Below are 22,500 nucleotides of genomic sequence, written 5' to 3'. Positions count from 1 at the left end.
ACAATAGACCCGTGTCTGGGATCTCTTGTTTTAGGTGTTTTTAGACATATCTAAAGAACTACTAGTGTTATGTATGTATTTCATGATCTCGTCAAGATCTAACCGCCGAGTTACGCGGTATTTCATCCCAGAACTAATTAAACTGAAATTCATAACATCTCGCGGTATCAATTTTCTTGTAGATAAGAATATCACACTGAGTTTTTTTCATATTTGTGTAAACATTTATGAACGTATTCTCTAACAGGATTACAACTTACGAGAAAAATGTATCTGAGGGAGATCGGGGAAACCACTTTATTCTAATAACTTTCGGAATAGAGTCAAGGTTACTCTAAAACACTGAACAATTTGTGAAACAAATTTAATCTAATAACTTTCGGAATAGAATCAAGATTACTCTAAAACACTAAACAATTTGTGAAATTACTTTATTCTGATAACTTTATGAATAGAATCAAGATTAGTCTAAAACACTAAACAATTTGTGAAACTACTTTATTCTGATAACTTTATGAATAGAATCAAGATTAGTCTAAAACACTAAACAATTTGTGAAACTACTTTATTCTGATAACTTTATGAATAGAATCAAGATTAGTCTAAAACACTAAACAATTTGTGAAACTACTTTATTCTGATAACTTTATGAATAGAATCAAGATTAGTCTAAAACACTAAACAATTTGTGAAACTACTTTATTCTGATAACTTTATGAATAGAATCAAGATTAGTCTAAAACACTAAACAATTTGTGAAACTACTTTATTCTGATAACTTTATGAATAGAATCAAGATTAGTCTAAAACACTAAACAATTTGTGAAACTACTTTATTCTAATAACTTGATGAACTAGAATACAGATTACTTTAAAAGACTAAACATCTTCAGGTCAAAAAGAATTCATTCACAAATCCCCCAGAATACGATTATTATTATTATTATTATTATTATTATTATTAATTAAGTAATTGCAAGGCTACAACCCTAGTTGGAAAAGCAGGATGCTATAAGCGGAGGGTCTCAAACAGGGAGAATAGCCCAGTGAGGAAAGGAAACAAACAAAGATTTTTTTTTTAAGAGCAGTAACATTAAAATTAATATCTTTTGTATAAACTATAAAAACTTTAAAAAACAAGAGGAAGAAAATTAAGATAAAATAGTGTGCCCGAGTGTACCCTCAAGCAAGATACCTGATCTCCTCACTTTGAAAATCCTGTGTCATTTCCTCATTACCCATTTCGACCTGCGCATTTTCCTTCTCGCATCAATTTCGAAGAGATTTTCCATCAGTTTTCCTCTTGCTCGGGGAAAAGAAAAATACTTTGGGTCGGATTCCAACTTTGGCTGTAATTCCTAAGTTATTATAGATAATGAAGACATCAGATATCTTGGTCTTATCCCTTCAGCTTCCAAGTTCAACTTGTGAAAAGGGGGGCGGGGTGGGAGGTGGGGTGGAGGGCGATTTTGGAATGGCACTTTGCTGAAAAAAGTTGTAGAGGTCCGATCTGCTCGGAGGGAATATTCAAGTATCTCTTTCAAGTACGAGATTTTTTAATTTTCTTTTTCTCTTAAGGAAATATTTCTTGTGAATTGAAGTGGAGATTGAAATAGTAATCATTCATTTATTGTTATTTTCAATATATTTGCTCACTAAAATAATCGCAAAAGGGTTGTTAAAATCTTTCCTGAACTTCATTCAGTCCCTCTTCGGGACTCCCTTTATTCTTCTTCATATTATTTCTGTGTAAATACAATGTTTTCATCTACCCTTTTCACCCATTCTATACTTATGGCCAAAACATTTTCGATTAAAAAAACAAAAAACATTCGATACTCTTCTTTTCTGTCAATTCTTGTCATCTGTCTTACTTTCTTAAAAGATATTATACCATTCAGCCTTTAAAGTATATATATATATATATATATATATATATATATATATATATATATATATATATATATATATATATACAGTATATATATATATATATATATATATATATATATATATATATATATATATATGTCACTATCCCTCGCCTCTGCCATTCATGAGAGGCATTTAAACCTTTAAATGTGAATGTTTTGTGCTTAAAAATACCAAGACCACATTTCAAATCAATCATCACTCATATGTCAGCCCACAGCATCAATTTCCTCATCTTTCATGGGAGTCATAGCGTGCCTGTGTTGGTTCTAATTTCTTTCCTCTAAGCTTTTGAACCGATTTGACTGGCAGGTTTCAAAACCAGAAGCTAGGATTTCAGCAGAAAGGCATTTTCAGGTTCAGGATTCTTACGTCGATAACCTGATATCTTGCTTTTAAAAAAGATGGTTTTGAAATTGCTTGCAGGGACGTGTTTGATGTTTGCTTTGGGTAAAGGAGTCTCAGAATATTGTGTATTTTTAAAACATTACTGTTACGTTATATTGTACTAATAATTACTTAATACAAAGCATCTTGTATGTAATAATGTACAAATGGACACAGGAGTGCCTGAGACACCTTGATCTGAATAAGTGCACCCTGTCACTCCCTTACTCCGCGGTGAGTAACCAAAAAGACAGTCTAGGATATGGAAGAGATGGTGGGCGGGGCTACACCCAGGAACTCGCCGCTCAGTAAGGGTGTGGCTTGGTGCACATCTTCGGAGCAGGTGTACCAGGAATTACTGTGTCCAACTGTACAGTACATTGTATATTATTTATTTTCTTTTCTTAGATTGTGTAGGAAAGTATCGTTTGTGGTGTATAAAATATTGTTATCCATGATGAATTTTATAACATTTTCTTCTAAAGAAGATTTACATAATATTTTATATCTCTGTTCAGGTTATATATCCAACTACCATTTGCTGTGTATAAAATATTGTTTTTCCTTGAAGTTATTCATGATGAATTTTATAACATTTTCTTCTAAAGAAGATTTACATAATATTTTATATCTCTGTTCAGGTTATATATCCAACTACCATTTGCTGTGTATAAAATATTGTTTTTCCTTGAATTTATCTAATCTATGATAAATTTTACAACATATTATATTCTTCTAAAGAATATTTACATTATATATTATATCTTTGTTCGGGTTGTATATCCAAGTACCATTTATGGTGTATGAAATATGGTTTTCCTTGATATTATCTAATCTATTATAAATTTTATAACATATTTTCCTCTAAACAAAATTTTAAATCTTCCTGCAGGTCTCGAAATCCATCCTCAGCTACGTGGACATCGACTACGCTGGGATGGGGCCGCAGAGGGAGGTCGAATCGGCCATCATGAGCCGCAAAGTCCCACCCAGACTGAGCCACATCAGCATTTCGTCTAATGCCTTCAACGGCATCAACGTCACGTTGCCGGGAACCTTCGTTCACGTCGAGGGAGCTTCTATCAAAGGCAATAACGGTAAGGGTGTTTGGAGTTCCATATTATTGCATTTTTAACTTTTTAACTCCGACAACGAAGTTGGAAGGAGGTTATGTTTTACAGCCCCTGTTTGTGTGTTTGTTTGTGTGTGTGTTTGTTTGAGAACAACTTCCTGACCACAATTTTAATCGTAGAGTAATTAAACGTTCAGGGATTAACTGTTGAGTAAAAAACTGGAAATTATTAAATTTTGGAAGGTCAAGCTTAAAGGTCAAGGTCTCTGTCAAGCAAAATGTCCATTTCATGTAATCAGGTATAAGTTTGGACATCGTTGTCACAGAGACTTCAAACTTGGTTCATATTGGAGTGTATGAAAATCCACGCTAATCAATGCATGTTATGGTCAAAGGTCAAGGTCCAGGTTAAGCAAAAGGTCGAAAAATAAGCTGGCCCGGTGGAGGTCTGCGCTCTACTGACTGCCCCTTTAGTTCTATTACTTTTTCAATATCATGATGAAACATAACAAATCCCATTGCATTTCTTGCCCTTTTCGTTGCCGTTGATTACTTTCATTATGCAGCGTAAATATCACATACTTGTGTACGCGACCCGTCAAAAAAGGACGGCTAAATATTTATATAGATATGCAGACACATGTAGACGCACACCCTCTGACCAGGGTATGACTACTCTCTCTCCCTCTACTCGAGGGATGGGGACATCTCAGCGTGATTGGAACGATATATATATATATATATATATATATATATATATATATATATATATATATATATATATATATACACACACACAGACACTTGCTCTTTATTATATAGGGGAGATATGATTATTGTATGATCCATTGACATGATTTATTTATTCAAGTTTTTACTACAGAAATATATATATATATATATATATATATATATATATATATATATATATATATACATATATATATACATATATATATATATACTTTCTTATAAAGCGTCAGAAGAGGAAAACATGCTTTCAAAGAAAAGGTTTTTAGGGTGTATAATTTTATGACTATTTTAATTTGCCAAGAATGCATATCATTTTCATAAAGAAATATCAATTAAATAACTTATGATTTTTAAGATAAAAGGAAAGGAATAAAACAATTTTCACTTGATAAGTATTGAAACAAATCAGATATAATTTGCTAAACAAAATCATAAGAATAAATTAATATATAAAGAGATTCCATTAGTTCATCAGCTAATCAAAATGGCGTCACCTCCAAAAGGGGGGAAAGCTAATAAATACATAATTTGCAGCTTCATTAATGCAGTTTATAGATAATTAGGACCTTTATTAATACGGTGTGTGATTTTAATTGCGTTAATTACTCCTAACTGATGTCATTAGCAATTCTGGGCCGCGTTGACCGTGAAGTACTTAATAGGGCAAATCGCATTATCTATATTACAGACTTTGTCCACAAATGCACGAATAAACAGAAATGCTTTTCACTTTTACTATGTTTTTTATATTTACTGCTATGATGGTAGTTTGGATGTTGCTACACTACTTATTACCTCCGTCAACGAATTTGGAAGGAGGTTATGTTTTAGCTCCTGTATGTTTGTTTGTTTGTTTGTGAACAGCTTCCTGGCCACAATTTTAATCGTAGAGGAATGAAACTTGCCGGGGTTAAATGTTATGTAAAAAACTGGAAATGATTAAGTTTTGGAAGGTCAAGGTCAAAGGTCCAGCAAAATGTCCAATTCACGTAATCAGCCATAAGTTTTGACATCATTGTTACAGACTTCAAACTTGGTTCATATTGGAGTGTAGGAAAATTCACGCCAATTGATACATGTTAAGGTCAAAGGTCAAGGTCGAGCAAAAGGTCGGGAAATGTGCTGCCTCGGCGGAGGTTTGTACTCTACTAAGTGACCCTCAAATTCTGTTTTAAGATCTACTACTCTCTTGTGAATATGATAGTTGCTATTTAGGATTTTGTTATGAATAGCTCTTTTTAATAGATACTTCTTTGAGGATACTCTTAGCTGCTACTACTTTTATAACTATTGATTATTTTATTAGCCACTACTATTAGGTCAGCTTAAGTCGATGCTACTAATACTACTACTGTTATGACTCATTCCTTTAATGTTGCTACTATGATGACAGTTAAGAGTCGTTCTGACTACTGATACTGATAAATTATGCCAGTATCACTACTACTTTAATAATGGTTTAGAACACTGGTGCAAATACTGTTATGATAAATTCTGTAGTTTTTTTTTTTTTTTTTTTTTTGGCTACTGCTATGATGATAGTTGTGATTTTTAATGGTAATAGTTCTGATTAATTCTGTTAGTATTACTGTGTATGTGATGATGATTTTGTTTACTATTACTCCCACTACTGTTATTATTATTATTATTATTATTATCATTATTATTATTATCATTATTATTATTATTATTATTATTATTATTATTATTATTAGCTAAGCTACAACCCTAGATGGAAAAGCAAGATGCTATAAGCCCGAGTGCTCCAACAAGGGAAAATAGCCCAGTGAGGAAAGGAAATAAGGAAATAAATAAACGATATAATAAGTAATGAACAATTAAAATAAAATATTTAAAAAACAGTAACAGCATCAAAACAGATATTTCATATATAAACTCTAAAAAGACTTATGCCAGTCTGTTCAACATAGAAACATTTGTTGCAAGTTTGAACTTTTAAAGTTCTACTACATTTAATAGTACATTCAATTTACTAGGACCACTATGGGCCTCACTAATGATGTAGCATTTTTCTACCCTTATTAATGCTACCAACACTGTAGTTATAAGTTAAAAAACAATATAGAATGAACAACCAACGTCTTAATGACCTTAAAACCTCGACATAATTAAAATCAAGAATACTATGGGCACAATGAATAAAATAATTTATATTAAAATTCTGTAAAGTTCCAAAATTTTAATCGAAGAACACATATAACTATTCCAAAATCAGTGATACTGTATTTGAGAACTATATTCTTTAAACTTGAAAATTATGAAAAAAAAATATAGTTTTGTGTCCCTATTTCTTTTAGTTATTTCACAGATTAGTTACAAACTAGTACGACGTAAAACGTATTTTTTTTCTAACAAAAAATATCGTTCTCTGCACTTTATTTCTTTTAGTTATTTCATAGATTCATTGATGACCACAACGACATAAAACCAATGTTTCTCTATCCAGGATACGGTATCTACGTGAACACCTCCACAGGATCAGTTCTGATCGACAAATCAACGGACGTGTCCGACAACCACGCAGACGGCGTCAAGTACAACTTCCATCACAGGGAGCCCGACCGATCGGCTTCGGACGCCTTCCAGGACTTCTGCGCTGGAGCTTCCAACCCCAACCAAGCTTATCCTATCGTCACGGTGGCGAGGCAGGATAGCTTCGCCTTCACTGAGCTTAATTGTGAGAGAGTAAGTATAAAAAAGATGAAAAAAAGTCTCATGAAGGAAAAATGCTTCAACTTGCTCCACATGTTAATTCGTTACAGATGTCCGGGGTTAACCACCGTGAGGTATTAAAAATGCGTACAGTAAATTAATACGTTCTATAGCCAGGTATGAACCGCAGTGATTAACGGGTAAAATATCTAACAGCGTGGGAATATGTGCTGTTAAGGTATGGTTGTGATTTAGCCAGCTGTTGTCCAGTAACTTATAGAGAGTAAGCCAATTTTATTTATTATTAAAAGATTTATTACCCAATGAGTCTAGCTCGACTTTTACAGAGCTGGCTCGATTAGATTTGGGGATGAAAAAAATATTTATATCAATGCTAAAAAAGTAAAATAATGGAATATAAGGTATTTAAAATAAATTGATAATGAGATAAAAATCTACGATAAATATGAATTTAAATCTTATTTGTAAAACCTATGTTTATTAAAAGCCAAGTTCCAGCATCGTAAATAGTTGTATGGCTCCATCGATTAGTTAATAGACACATTATTGTGTAAAAGAAATCTCTGCAGTTGTTTTTAAAATGAAAATGAAATGAGTAACTACATTAAAAAGCAAAGATAATAACACCAGAAATAGTTGTAACCATCCTCTGTTTTTAACTTTTCAGAATTTCATTAAAAAGCAAAAAGAATAACCCCAGAATTAGTTGTAATCATCCTCTGTTTTTAACTTTTCAGAACTTCTACATAAGCAAGAGTGATTTCGTGTTCACCGTTCACTTCTCATATATGCAATCTGAAGTCGACGGATCTGCCAGTGTTGAAGTCAGGTAAGGGAAGAATATATCAGGTAGGATCCTTTACCTGGAAGGCTATTTGATAACTGTTCTTTGACCATTATTTTCTGACCGTTTTTTATTAGTAAGGAGCTGCCTTGAAGGTTTCCTGTTGCTTAGAATGATTTTGTATGTGTTTTTTTTTTATTGGTAAAGAGCTTCCGTAAAATCATTTGTGGCTTAAAATGGTTTTTACCATTGTAATAGGAAGCAACCTTAGCTGTATTGGAACATTTGAGATAAATTAGTGTTTTTGTAAAAAATATTTTCTTTTGACACCTGTTCTTTGACCATTCTTCTCTAATCGTGTTGTTTTTTTTTCTTTTTTTTTTGTAAAGAGCTTCTTTGAAAGTCTGTTGCTTAGAATGGTTTTACATGTGTTTTTTTTTTCTTATTGGTACAGAGCTTCCGTAAAATCATTTGGGGCTCAAAATACTTTTACCTTTGTCATAGGAAGCGGCCTTGGCTGTATTGGAACATCTGAGATAATTTAGTGTTTTTGTAAAATGTAATTTTTTTTTGATAAATTTTCTTTGACCATTCTTTTCTGATCGTTTTTTTATTTGTAAAGAGCTTCTTTGAAAGTCTCCTGTTGCTTAGAATGATTTTACATGTGACTTTTTTTTTATTGGTACAGCGCTTCCTTAGCTGTATTGGAACATTTGAGATATATTAGTGTTTTTGTAAAATATCATTCTTTTGACACCTGCTATTTGACCATTCTTGTTTTTTTTTTTTTTTTTTTTTTTTTTTTTTTTTTTTTTTTTTTGTAAAGAGCTTCTTTGAAAGTCTCCTGTTGTTTAGAATAATTTTACTTGTGCTTTTTTTTTCATTGATAAAGAGCTTCCTTGAAAATCAATTGTAGCTAAAAATGGTTTTACCTTTGTAATAGGAATCACCCCTTGCTGTATTGGAACATCTGAGATAATCTATTGTATTTGTAAAATATAACTTATTTGATAAAAGTTCTATGACCATTCTTCTCTGATGGATATTTTTTTTATTGGTAAAGAGCTTCCATGAAAATCACTTGTCGCAAAGAATCAGTTTACCTTTATAGTAGGAATCAACCTTGGCGGTGATGGAACTTCCAAGATAAGTTAGTTTTTGGTGAAATGTAACTTTTTTTTTAGTGAAACGTCTTGAAATGGAACCACACATTTTGGTAAAGAACCCATTGCTTATACATACTGTATCAGCCTTGGCAGTTCTGGAACTTCTGAGAAATGTAGGGTAAAATATAGCTTTTTTTTATAGAATGTCAGGAACCTAAATCACATTGAAAATAACTATCATAGGTTATACATATTATGACTTGATACATTTTATAATGGTCAAGGACATGGTCTTGAGCTTAAGGCATATTATCTTTGTGTGTAAAAATGACTCCGGTTTCAACATCTCTTTAAGGCTAACGATATCCCCTTCCCCTTCTAATTTTCCATTTCCTACCTCTACCCCCTTCCCCCAACTCATCCCATACCACCTTCAATCCCCCTTACCCTGTAAATGAAAAGTGATAGAGAATCTCATTCCCATATTTATTGTTATCAATAATTCCTTTCCCAGGGACCGAGAAAAATTAACGATATCCCCCTTTCCTACCCATATTCCCTACCTCTACTACTTCCCCTTCCCCCCAAAAGGAAAAGAGTTAAGAATATCATTATAATACTTATTTTTATCTATAATTCCCTTCCCAGGGACCGAGAAAAATGGGGCGAACTGTTGACGAGATTCGACGTCAAAAACGGCACGTATCCAGCGTCGGTCGTTTCCAGGGGAAACAGCATCTGGATCAAGGTTAAGGCTAAGGCTCGCAAATTTGCCTTCGTCTTCATGGAAGTGGTGGCAAGCAAATGTGAGTATGGAAGCTCGTTTCTGATTAATTTATAGCTTTAGAAGCAGAACAGAAAATGAATTATAGATCCTTCAAAGCTTAAATAATTGATTGGGTTCATAAGAAAAATTCTTCTTTAGTTTTTATTTTAGTATTTTTCCTGAATGTAAATATATTCTTTTTGGGCTGAACAATGCCATTAGCTATTAACTGAAAGTTAACGCTAATAATACTATTTTTTAATCCAATGTATGTGTACTGTAAATATTGGTGCTTATATACTCTCATCTTTCAAAAAGTTCTGTTTTACCTATAAAATTCATTACATCTACCCGTTTATAACACCTACATTTCAATTTCTGTTCATGACATTTCACAGATAAGATGTTCGATGTGAGCCTGCAGGATTCTTTCATCTCTGGAAACAGCGGCCACGGCGTTGCCCTTGAAAACATGAGGAGTCTCGTGCATATAAACAAATCCAACCTGACCAGAAGTCACTTTGGCTCAGGTCTCAACGTGAAAGGAGGCTCAGGTGACGTCAACGTGACGTACTCAACCATAAACAGTAATCATGGTGATGGCGTCAACGTCACATACGAAGGTGGTCTCCAGAACATTACGTGGAGCTCAATCAAGGACAACCATCTGCGAGGAGTGGCCATCTGGTTCAATGAAAGTGGCTTAGAATCTAGCATTCGACATGAGACGGGCGTTGCTTATTCGTCGATCAGCGGCAATTTAGATGTCGGTGTCAGAGTCGGTAATTTTTGTAAGAATTCTTTCGTTAATATTAGTGGGAATACGTTTACCGAAGGTCTCAAAGCTGCTTTGAAAATAGAATCCTGTTGGCTCAAAGACAAAGGACAGCGAGTAGTGCAAATTGGTCAGAATTTGTTTAAGATGAACAACCGTCTGGCGGTTGATATCTCTCCAGCTGTCAATATGGACCTCAATTTGGAATACAACGAATTCCACCAAAATGATCGTGGTACTCTCATGATCTACAATGACGACAAGGTTGAGCTACAGAGTTTGCCCTTCTCTGGTCGCATATTCAGGAATTATTTCCGAGACAACACAGGATGGTTTGTATTGAGACTATCGCTCTCGATCCTAGGCCTCGACCAAAGCCTGCTCGTGGAGAAGAACACAATAAAAAACAACATAGTCAAAGAGCTCTATAGCAACTTCCCGTCGAGGAGTCGCTCGTCGGGTGTGCTGTGCGTAGGATCACCAAACATTGCCATTTTCAGAAATTTGATTGAGAATCCACAGTCGACTTACGAGATCAGCTCTCATACAACAGACCAGAGTAAGCCCATCAACGCGACATATAACTGGCTGGGGAGCAAGTTTGAAAGGGTCATATTCGACCGAATTCTCGACCGAAGAGATCGCTACAATCTGGCTGTGATCATCTTCCATCCTTACCTGCTGGTCAGCAACAATGTAGACACCCCAGTCATCGAACAAGGCCAGATGAGTGAACCTGACTTCTTCAGTCGGGAAGATGACCACATCATAGGCGGAGAGGTGAATGGGGAAATCACCCTTCACGATGGTGTTTATACTGTCACCAGAGATATCTATGTGCATGGCACTGGCACCTTAACCATAGCCTTTGGCACCACCCTTGAATTTGCCGAGGGTATGGGCATGATGGTGGCTGGCTTACTTAGAACTGAGGGCTCGGGCAGCAATGCCGTTCGCTTCACTCTGCTCGGAACAACTATGAAGGAGCAAGCTATGCTGACGGCGCCTCTCTTCGGGGAAGATGAAATGATAGTGACGAATCAAACAGCGCTCAATATGACAGGATTGCAAGATGCCTTGAATAAAACTGAAGGTCCTACGATTCCTGTGAAGTTAGTCGGAGGCAGGGATGACATGGAAGGGAGGCTCATGGTATGTTGCAATCTTAATCTCTTTGATAACTTCTTTCTAAAGGTTATACGATTTTTACTAATAGAAGATTTTCATTTTATTGTTTAAATATCCCATATTTTTAATTACCTTTGAAATTGGTATTTTGTAGTATGTACAGTTAGACAGAAATTACTGGCTAACCTCCCTCTGAGGAAATACACCCTGCCACACCGTTACTGTGCGACGAGTTCCCCAATAGATGCTGTAGGGTGAGATGTCAGAGGTAGTGGGTGGCATTAGATACAGGAACTCGCCTTGCAGTAAGGATGTGACAGGATGTACATTCTCAGAGTGAGGTGTACCAGGAATTCCTGTGTGCGACTGTACATGAAAGTGCCATGATAACTTATTAGAAGCATGATGTTTTTTTTAACCAAGATGCATTTTTTTAAAACAAAATAAAGGTAAAGAAGATTAAGGGGCATACAAAATAACCACAAGAAACGTATAAAAATTTTCATGAATTATAAATCATGAAAGTATTCTACTGTGCATATATAAATCAACAACATTCACATAGACCCGTAGAAGGAAGGACAAAGAGTGATTGTAATGTTTTAATGTTTGCTAAGTTGTAATGTTTTCAGAGCCAGTAAGTTAAGTAAATTTCCCAACAATTCTGATAATCCCTCTCCTCCCTTATACCTTTTCAGTGCCAGCAAATTAAACAAATTTCCCAACAAATCTGATAATCCCTCTCCTCCCTTATACCTTTTCAGTGCCAGCAAATTAAACAAATTTCCCAACAAATCTGATAATCCCTCTCCTCCCTTATACCTTTTCAGTGCCAGCAAATTAAACAAATTTCCCAACAAATCTGATAATCCCTCTCCTCCCTTATACCAGGTATACAAAGATGGCGATTGGGGAACTGTGTGCAACCATGGATGGAACCAGGACGCTGCTGCGATCGTCTGCCACCAGATGGGGTATGTCTTGAACCCCGAAGACTGGTACCTGGAGCCAGGTGTCATGCCACCTGATGGACAAGACGCCAGGATCATTTTGAGGTTTGTTAAGAAAATAAATTCAGATTTTTTACTTGGATTTATATTACCGTTGAACTGATTTCTTTATCAACAGTCAATTTGTGAGAGTACTTGAATATTTAATTTCTAATTGTATCCCAACTTGGATCATTATTAATTTCTTAATTTATAAAGAATGTGAATATTTTTTTCTGTTAGTGTCCCAAAAAGATAATTATTAATCCCTTTATTTTCAAATACATATTTCCAAATGTGACTTCTTCAGTAATATCTCATGAAAAATCTTCATTACTTTTATTAAATGTATATGTATCCCTTAGAAAAATTACATCGCCAAAATCATATCCATCAAAAAAAAAAAAAGAAAAAAAAAACTTGCCAAAATTATAACCCTAAAAAATTTAACATCACCAAAATTATATCCCTGAAAAAATATGGCCAAAATTATATCCCTCATAAAAATTAAATTGCCAAAATTATATCCCTCTTATAAATAACATCATCAAAATCATATCCCTCAAAAAAATTACATCGCCAAAATTACATCCCTCAAAAAATTAAATTCACCAAATTGCATCCCACAGCAACATCCAATGTGACGAATTCGACACGGACGTCACCAAATGCAAGAGTGACGAGGCGTGGGAGCTGGAGAACTCATGCGCCCACACCGAGGACGTCGGCATCCGCTGCTATCCGGGAACTTGGGCGGGCATACGCTTGGGCATGACTGCGCGGGAGAGTTATATTAAAGGAGTTATCATCGAGAAAGCTGGATTGCTGGACTATACCACGAGAGCGTTCAAGCCTGGTACGTTAAGTTCGTGTCTGGAAGTTAGATTGTTGTTAAGGTGGAGTTATCGTGGAGGAGGCTGCATTGCTGGAGATGGTGTCAGCATCTTTGTGTGTGTGTGTGTATATATATATATATATATATATATATATATATATATATATATATATATATATATATATATATATATGTGTGTGTGTGTGTGTGTGTGTGTGTGTGTGTATTGTTATTAGGTATTATATACTGTTTTCATGCTTAAAAGGACACTTTATGTTAACTCTCTCTCTCTCTCTCTCTCTCTCTCTCTCTCTCTCTCTCTCTCTCTCTCTCTCTCTCTCTCTCTCTCTCTCTCTCTCTCTCTCTCCATATATATTTATATATATAAATATGTATATATATATGTGTGTATATACAGTATATACTGATTATATTTATATATTATTATTATTATCATTATTATTATTATTACTTGCTTAGCTACAACCCTAGTTGGAAAAGCAGGATGCTCTAAGCCCAGGGGTTTCAACAGGGAAAAATAGCCCAGTGAGGAAAGGAAATAAAAAATAAAATATTCTAAGAACAGTAACATTGAAATAAATGTTTCCTTCATAAACTATAAAATTTTTAACAAAACAAGAGGAAGAGAAATAAGATAGAATAGTGTGCCCGAGTGTACCATCAAGCAAGAGAACTCTAACCCAAGACAGTGGAAGACCACGGTACAGAGGCTATGGCACTACCTAAGACTAGAGAACAATTGTTTGATTTTGGGGTGTCCTTATAGGAGAGCTGATTACCATAGCTAAAGAGTCTTTTACCCTTAGCAAGAGGAAAGTGGCCACTGAACAATTACAGGGCAGTAGTTAACCCCCATGAGGGAAGAACTGTTTGGTAATGTCAGTGTTGTCAGGTGTATGAGGACAAAGGTGAATATGTAAAGAATAAGCCAGACTATTCAGTGTATGTGTCGGCAAAGGGAAATTGAACCGTAACTAGAGAGAAGGATTCAATGTAGCACTGTCTGGCCAGTCAAAGGACCCTCATAACTCTCTAGCGGTAGTATCCCAATGGGTGGCTGGTGCCCTGTCCAACCTACTACCTATATACAGACACACACACACATATATATATATATATATATATATATATATATATATATATATATATATATATATATATATATATATATGAGTGTATATATATGTATATATATTTATTTATTCATTACATTGATTTTCTCTCTCTCTCTCTCTCTCTCTCTCTCTCTCTCTCTCTCTCTCTCTCTCTCTCTCTCTCTCTCTCTCTCTCTCCAAGTTTGCTAGCCTTTTTCTTTTAAGTGGCAATATTTTCTCCATTCCATTTCGGGCAATAAAAATTATATACCTATACATACAACATTTTATAAATAAAAGCATCTAATCATATCTTACAAATAATATACAACCTTTTAAACCAAACAGCGGCCTTCTAAAACAAAGGACTCGAGTCTTTCAAACAATGAAACACCATTTCGCCTCGCTCCTTCAGAAATCCTGTCGAAGTCCTCAGGGCCAAACAAACTCCTTTTTGCAGTCCTTTCGCGGTCCATTATGTAACCGCGAATTCCCTCCGGGTTTTGCCAAGCAAATAGTGGCTGGTTCAGAGGTCTTTTCATCCCGTCTAGTTTTCCGCTTTTACGTCAAACTTTGGCTGAAGTGTTTTATACATTGAGGCAATTCCAGGAAGTGACTTCGGAGTGGTCTAGTTTCTGGAAGGCAATAAATGTCGCAGTTGATGTTTTATTCCAGCTGTGGGCGAGTTGTGGAATGATCTTCCTAATCGGGTAGTTGAATATGTGGAACTTCAAAAGGTCTAACTTGCAGTAAATGTTTTATATTGAAGAGGCTGGTATAAGTTTATTTTTATAGTTTATATATGAAAGATTTGTTTTAATCTTGTTACTGTTTTTAAAGTATTTTATTTTGATTGTTTATTACTGCTCATATAGTTGATTTTTTCCTTATTTCCTTTCTTCACTGGGCTATTTATTCATTTTGGAACCTTTGGGGTTATAGCATCCTGCTTTTCCAACTAGGGTTGTAGCTTAAATAATAATAATAATTACAATGATAATAATAATAATAATGTCATGATAGCTATGATAGTGATGATGATAATGATAGTAATACTGATAATAATAGTAATAAGCCTAATAATAACTTGTTCATCTATATAAAGTTCCAAAAACTTACATCTTATCATCACAAAAATATGAATACGAATAATCCCAACATTATTCTCACAACAAAGAATTCGTTCATCTCTTCGTCCTTCTATAGTTATCCTTCCTCTTACCAGCCTTACAGATCGACTACCACCACCACATTATCCAGGACATTTCTGTGCGGGACAACTCCCACGACGGCATAGGAGTCCTTTACAGCAACCAGTACGCCATAGGGAATCCCGACGCCAGAATCTTCAAAGGATGCTCCTTCACCAGGAACAAGAGGCATGGCATCAGCCTCCGGCAGCTTGGTGTTAATATCACAGGTAGGATATTCGGTCTTTGTTACCACCGCCAACGAAGTTGGAAGGAGGTTATGTTTTACTCCCTCTATGTGTGTTTGTTTGTTTGTGTGTGTGAATGTGTGTGTGTTTGTGAACAGTTTCCTGGCCACAATTTTAATCGTAGAGTAATGAAACTAGCAGGGATTAACTGTTATGTAAATAGTTGGAAATTATTAAATTTTGGTAGGTCAAAGTCAAAGGTCAAGGTCAAGCAAAATGTTCAATTCACGTAATCAGCCATAAGTTTGGACATCGTTGTCACAGAGACTTCAAACTTGGTACATATTTGAGTATATGAAAATCCACGCCAATTGATACATGTTAAGGTTAAAGGTCAAGGTCCAGGTCAAGCAAAAGGTCGAGAAATAAGCTGCTGCGGCAGAGGTCTGCGCTCTACTGAGTGCCCCTCTAGTTTGTATCTTTCTGACATCATTAGTTTTGTTGTTCAATTTTTTGCTGATAATTTCATACGTTATTTTAGGATAAAAATTACGCGTCGAGTACAGTTATGCTGTTATTTATTTTTTTTTCTTTTTTTTTTTCTTTTTTAATATTAATAATTTCGTTATTTTAGGATAAAAATTACGCGTCGAGTACAGTTATGCTGTTATTTATTTTTTTTTCTTTTTTTTTTTCTTTTTTAATATTAATAATTTCGTTATTTTAGGATAAAAATTACGTGTCGAGTACAGTTATGCTGTTATTTATTTATTTTCTTTTTTTTTTCTTTTTTAATAACAGTAATTTCGTTATTTTAGGATAAAATTATGTGCCGAGTACAGTTATGCTATGTTATTTAATTTTTTCCTTTTTTTTTCTTTTTTAATAATAATGATTCCGTACGTTCTTATAGGATATAAACTACTTGTTAGGTTTTTAAAATACAATCAACTACCTGTTGGGTTTTGGATTTTCCTTTTAAAATCAAATAAAATTAAGTTTTGTTGTATTATTCTTTAAAAGAAATTGCTTGTGAAATGCTTTTTTTGGGTATTGTTTTTTGAAGTCCCTAAATTAATTTCGATCGAAATAGAATTGACTGAATGCGACGAATTTTACTTTGTAAATTACAGTAAATTAAAATTGAATTAATGTGATGAATTTTACTTTGTAAAATATTATAGATTAAACTAGATTTAATGTGACGAATTTTACTTAGAAAATAATTATAGATTATAATTAATTTGATGAATTTTTCTTGGTAAATACAGTAATTATAGATTAAAATTTATTTAATTTGATGAATTTTAGTTAGTAAAAAAATATACATTAAAATTATTTAATGTAACGAATTTCACTTGGAAAATAATTATAGATTAAAATTAATTTAATGGGACGAATTTTACTTAAAAAATAGTTATAGATTAAAATTAATTTAATTTGATGAATTTTGCTTAGAAAATAATTCTAGATTAAAATTGATTTAATTTGGTGAATTTTAATTAGTAAATGGTTATAGATTAAAATTCATTTAATGTGACGAATTTTACCCAGCAAATAATTATAAATTAGAATTGATTTAATTTGATGAATTTGACTTAGTAAATAATTAGGAATTTATAAGAGATGTTGCCCTCGAACTTAAGAAAAAAACCGTATTACGTCAATGTTACCATTAGAATATTCACCATAATTTTCATAGATAAATGTTACTTAAAGAAAAAAAAACATTTAAAAAAAGAAAAATTTTGATTATACATAAAAGAATTAGCTTTTACGCTAATATACATAAATAAATGTTTAGTATGTTCAAAACGGAATGAGGCAGCAATTTATTTTTTATTTCGAGCCACCCCTTATTAGGTACATAACTTAAAATTGAAAAGGATAAAAAAAGAAAAAAAGAAAAAATAGTGTTCAAAACGAAATGAGGCAGCAATTTCTTTTTTTTTTTATTTCAAGCCATCCCTTATTAGGTACATAAATAAGAAAAAAATAGTGTGTTCAAAACGGAATGAGGTAGCAATTTATTTTTTTCTATTTCGAGCCATCCCTTATCAGGTACATAACTTAAAATTGGAAAAAAAAAAATGTGTTTAAAATGTAATGAGGCAGCTACTTTTTTTATGCCCCCCTGACTTAAAGTTGAAAAGAAAAAAAAATTGTGTGTTCAAAACGGAATGAGGCAGCAATTTATTATTTTTATTTTAAGCCACCCGTTATCAGGTACATAACTTGAAGTTAAAAAATAAATTGATAAATATAATGTGTTCAAACTGGAATGATGCAGCAACTTATTTTTTATTTCGAGCCACCCGTTATCAGGTATATAACTTAAAGTTAAAAAAAAAAAGATGAAAAATAAAGTGTTCAAAATGAAATGAGGCAGCATTTTTTTTTTATTTCGAACCATCCCTTATCAGCTACATAAATAAAAAAAAAATAGTGTTCAAAACGGAATGAGGCTGCAATTTATTTTTTATTTCGAGCCACCCGTTATCAGGTACATAAATTAAAGTAGGAAAGAACAAAAAAAAAAAAAAAAAATTCCTTCGCACATCCGAATATCGAAGCGCTAAAACCCTGGCCCATTCCGTAACACAAAAATAGAACGCAAGCTGATAAAGAAATGTTTGTGTGTATATATATCTCCCTCTTTTTTCCCTCGCCAAGTTATCTCCAATGAAAGAATTCCATTCTGTGCCTTTCGCAGGATCCAATCTGCAGCAGAATGGAGGGTCGGGACTCCATTTCAACCCTTTTCTAACGAGAGCTGAGCAAAGAGAGCTAACTGGATGGATGAAGCTGAGGCAGCAGGATTACATCGAAATACCCGGTGAGTGTCGGCGAGCCTATTCTCTTTTCTTTTCTTAATTACATATCTGTACAGTGTGCCAAGATTTGGGGATAATTACATTATTTTATGAGGCTAATTCGTTTAGTATTTTCTGAAATTATATTTTGATTATTTTTAATGCAATTTTACAATAATTATATTACCCTGATGTGGTGTAACTGCAAACGTAGCCACCAGGTGAGTGTCGGCGAGCCTATTCTCTTTCCTTTTTTCTTTTTTTGTCCACACGGTAAATATTGGCTTAATTACATAACTGTACAGTGTGCCATGATTTGGGGATAATTACATTATTTTACGAGGCTAATTCGTTTAGTATTTTCTGAAATTATATTTTAATTATTTCTAATGCAGTTTCACAATGATCATATGGCCTAAATGTGGTTTAACTGGAAACGTAGCCACTAGATGAGTGTCGGCGAGCCTATTCTGTTTTCTTTTTTAGGCCACACGTTAAATATTTGTTTAATTACATAACTGTACAGTGTGCCAAGATTTTGGGGATAATTGCATTATTTTATGAGGGTAATTAGTTTAGTATTTTCTGAAATTATTATTTTGATTATTTTTAATGCAATTTTACAATAATTATATTGTCCTGATGTGGTGTAACTGCAAACGTAGCCACCAGGTGAGTGTCGACGAGCCTATTCTCTTTTCTTTTTTCGGCCACACGTTAAATATTTGCTTAATTACATAACTGTACAGTGTGCCAAGATTTGAGGATAATTACATTATTTTACGAAGCTAATTCGTTTAGTATATTCTGAAATTATTTTGATTATTTTTAATGCAGTTTCACAATAATTATATGGCCTAAATTTGGTTCAACTGGAAACGTAGGCACCCAGGGGAATGTCTACGGGCCTATTCTATTTTTTCTTTTTGCCACACGTCAAAATATGGGCCTGATTATGTAAATGGATGATAAAAGTGGTGGTTAATTACCTTTATTTTATTCAGCTAATTCATTTAATGTTTTCTGAAAATATATTTGAATTATTTTTAATGGAATTTCACAATAATTATATGGCTCTGATGAGTGTCGACGAGCATATTCTATTTTCTTTTTGGCCACACGTCAAGTATCGAGTTAATTACGAAAGCCTATGTTAAGAGTTTGGGTTAATTTCCTCGTTTTGTAAAGGTAATTAGTTTATTATTTTTTTGAAGAAAAATATGTGAGTAATTGTTTTTAATGTATTTTCACAATTATATGGCTCTGAGGAGCGTCTACGACTCTATTTTATTCTTTTCTTTTATTGGCTTGATTACTTAACTGTATATCAAGAATGTGGTTTAATAACATCATTTTGTAAAGCTGGTTCGTTTATTGTTTTCTATATATATATATATATATATATATATATATATATATATATATATATATATATATATATATATATATATATATATATATATATATATATACAGTATATATATATACATATACAGTATATATATATATATATATATATATATATATATATATATATATATATATATATATACACTCGAATTCTTAATGCAATTTGAAAAATGATGTGGAGTAAACCATCTTGGCTTAAACATTAATAAGCTCATAGACTACCTCCGAATGAATGTCTACATTTTTTTTTTTTTTAAGTTGAATTACTAATTGATTACGTCAGTATTCTAAGCAATGCCACAATTGCGTAATCGAATAACTGTACATCAAATACAGAGGTTTAATGACATCACAGCCCGAAGCAAAGTCGTCGTGTTTTACCCAGGAAAAACAAGTGTTTGAATCCTAATGTAATTGCATAATCATGTGAAGCGAACGCTGCCTACTTAATGAGCATAAAATCGGATGCGTTTCCTGGATAATTTCCATTTTATGAAATTAGGCCTAAGTATTATTTTCCCCCTCTGGTTAAATTGCCCTAACAATAGAGATTCGGGTAATCTCTACATTTTAGATCATAGCGTCATAATTAGGTTCTTTTTGTTTATTCATTGTGGATAATTTTTTTGTGTTTTGCCTTCGGTAGGCCTAATGAAGTTATCGTAAATATTTTATTTTTTCATTTTCATCACCCGTTTTACTTAAGTAAGTTACATTGATTCTATTATTATTATTATTATTATTATTATTATTATTATTATTATTATTATTGTTGTTGTTGTTATCATCATCATTATTATTATTGTTATTTTTATAACTATTATTATTATTATTATTATTATTATTATTATTATTATTATTATCTAAGCTACAACCCCAGTTGGAAAAGCCGTAGGCTATAAACCCAAGGGCTCCAACAGGGAAAAATAACCCAGTGAGGAAAGGAAACAAGGGAATAAATAAACTACAAGAGAAGTAACGAACAAATGAAATAAACTATTTCAAGAACAGTAACAACATTAAATTAGATCTTTCATATATTTAATTATATATTTGATTATCGAGGACTTAATTAATTTAGGATTTATTAAGGAGATATAATTGAAGATTGTCTTGGCAATACCTTCTCTAATTTGGCTCATTTGACAATTTAATTAATTAGTGTACTTAATTTAATTTGACCATCTCATTACGTCAGGGTTTCCATGGTCATTGCTGTAATAAGTAGATTTATTAACGATATAATTTTTAAGGAAATAAAAGATGAAATGATAATATGTCCTTACATTTTGTTATTATTATTATTATTATTATTATTATTATTATTATTATTATTATTATTGTTATTATTATTATTATTATTATTACTAGCTAAGCTATAACCCTAGTTGGAAAAGCATGATTCTATAAGCCAAAGATCTCCAACATGGAAAAATAGTCCAGTGAGGAAAGGAAATAGGGAAATAAACAACATGATATGAGAAATAATGAACAACTAAATCAAACATATTAAAAAGAGTAACAACATCAAAACATATTCATATATAAACTATAAAAAGATTTATGTCAGCCTGTTCAACATGAAAACATTTGCTGGAAGTTTTGAACTTTTGAAGTTCTGCCGATTCAACTACCCGATTAGGAAGATCATTCCACGACTTGGTCACAGCTGGGATAAAACTTCTAGAATACTGTGTTGTATTGAGCTTCACAATGGGTAGTGCCATGGGTAGTGCCATAACCTCTGTACCATGGTCTTCCACTGTCTTGGGATAGAGTTCTCTTGCTTGAGGGTACACTCAGGCACACTATTCTATCTAATTCCTCTTCCTCTTGTTTTTTAAGTTTTCATAGTTTATATAGGCAATATTTATTTTAATATTGTTACTGTTCTTAAGACATTTTACTTTTCCTTTCCTCACTGGGCTATTTTCCCTGTTGGGGCCCCTGGGCTTATAGCTTCCTGCTTTTCCAACTAGGGTTGTAGCTTAGCAAATAATAATAATAATAATAATAATAATAATAATGGAGAAGGCCCGGCTATTTGTCAATGTGATGCTACTCAGGTGTTATTTTTCAAATAATGTATACTCAATATTCATTTGTGCTTTACAAATATTTAAATATTCAAAAGTGGTGTTAGACATATTTTTATATTGTGTGATTTGTTTCAATTAGATAAATCTATGATCATGTAAAAAAAAATGTTCCATAGTTAAATAATGATAATATCAATGATGATGATAATAGAACATTCTTTTCAATTCATCAACATTGTTACAAATCCTGAATTTCAAAAAGAATATTCTCTGTTAATTCAATTTCTCCCTCGAGGAAATGAATATCTGACGACTCAATTCTTCATATCCTTTTGCAGGATCCCCGACGGAGATTCAGCTGTCTGTCAACGTCCCGAAGGTGTTCATCACAAAGACCCTGCGAGGCGAAGAGAGGAAAGTCACCATTCATATTTCAGTAAGTGGTTCTTATTTCTGTTTCAGTCTATTTGGCTTTCTGGTTAATACAGTGTTACCAATTCAGGTTTCCAGAAACCCTTTTTGTT

General features: G+C 33.1%; 1 protein-coding gene across 1 annotated transcript in view; it reads left to right on the top strand.

Moving 5' to 3' along the window:
- LOC137617745 (protein bark beetle-like) overlaps positions 1-22,500 on the top strand; it is a 165,699-nt gene that overhangs the window by 100,826 nt on the left and 42,373 nt on the right. Inside the window, 10 exon segments of the mRNA XM_068347742.1 lie at positions 3,212-3,416; positions 6,612-6,850; positions 7,576-7,667; positions 9,377-9,534; positions 9,893-11,421; positions 12,289-12,452; positions 13,016-13,242; positions 15,562-15,756; positions 18,428-18,550; positions 22,315-22,412. Coding sequence (XP_068203843.1) covers positions 3,212-3,416; positions 6,612-6,850; positions 7,576-7,667; positions 9,377-9,534; positions 9,893-11,421; positions 12,289-12,452; positions 13,016-13,242; positions 15,562-15,756; positions 18,428-18,550; positions 22,315-22,412 — 3,030 coding nt within the window.

The sequence above is a fragment of the Palaemon carinicauda genome, chromosome 23 (assembly GCF_036898095.1).
Source record: "Palaemon carinicauda isolate YSFRI2023 chromosome 23, ASM3689809v2, whole genome shotgun sequence".
In the NCBI taxonomy this organism is placed as follows: domain Eukaryota; kingdom Metazoa; phylum Arthropoda; class Malacostraca; order Decapoda; family Palaemonidae; genus Palaemon; species Palaemon carinicauda.
The sequence above is the reverse complement of the archived record's forward strand: the minus strand, read 5'-3'. Positions and strand labels throughout refer to the sequence as shown.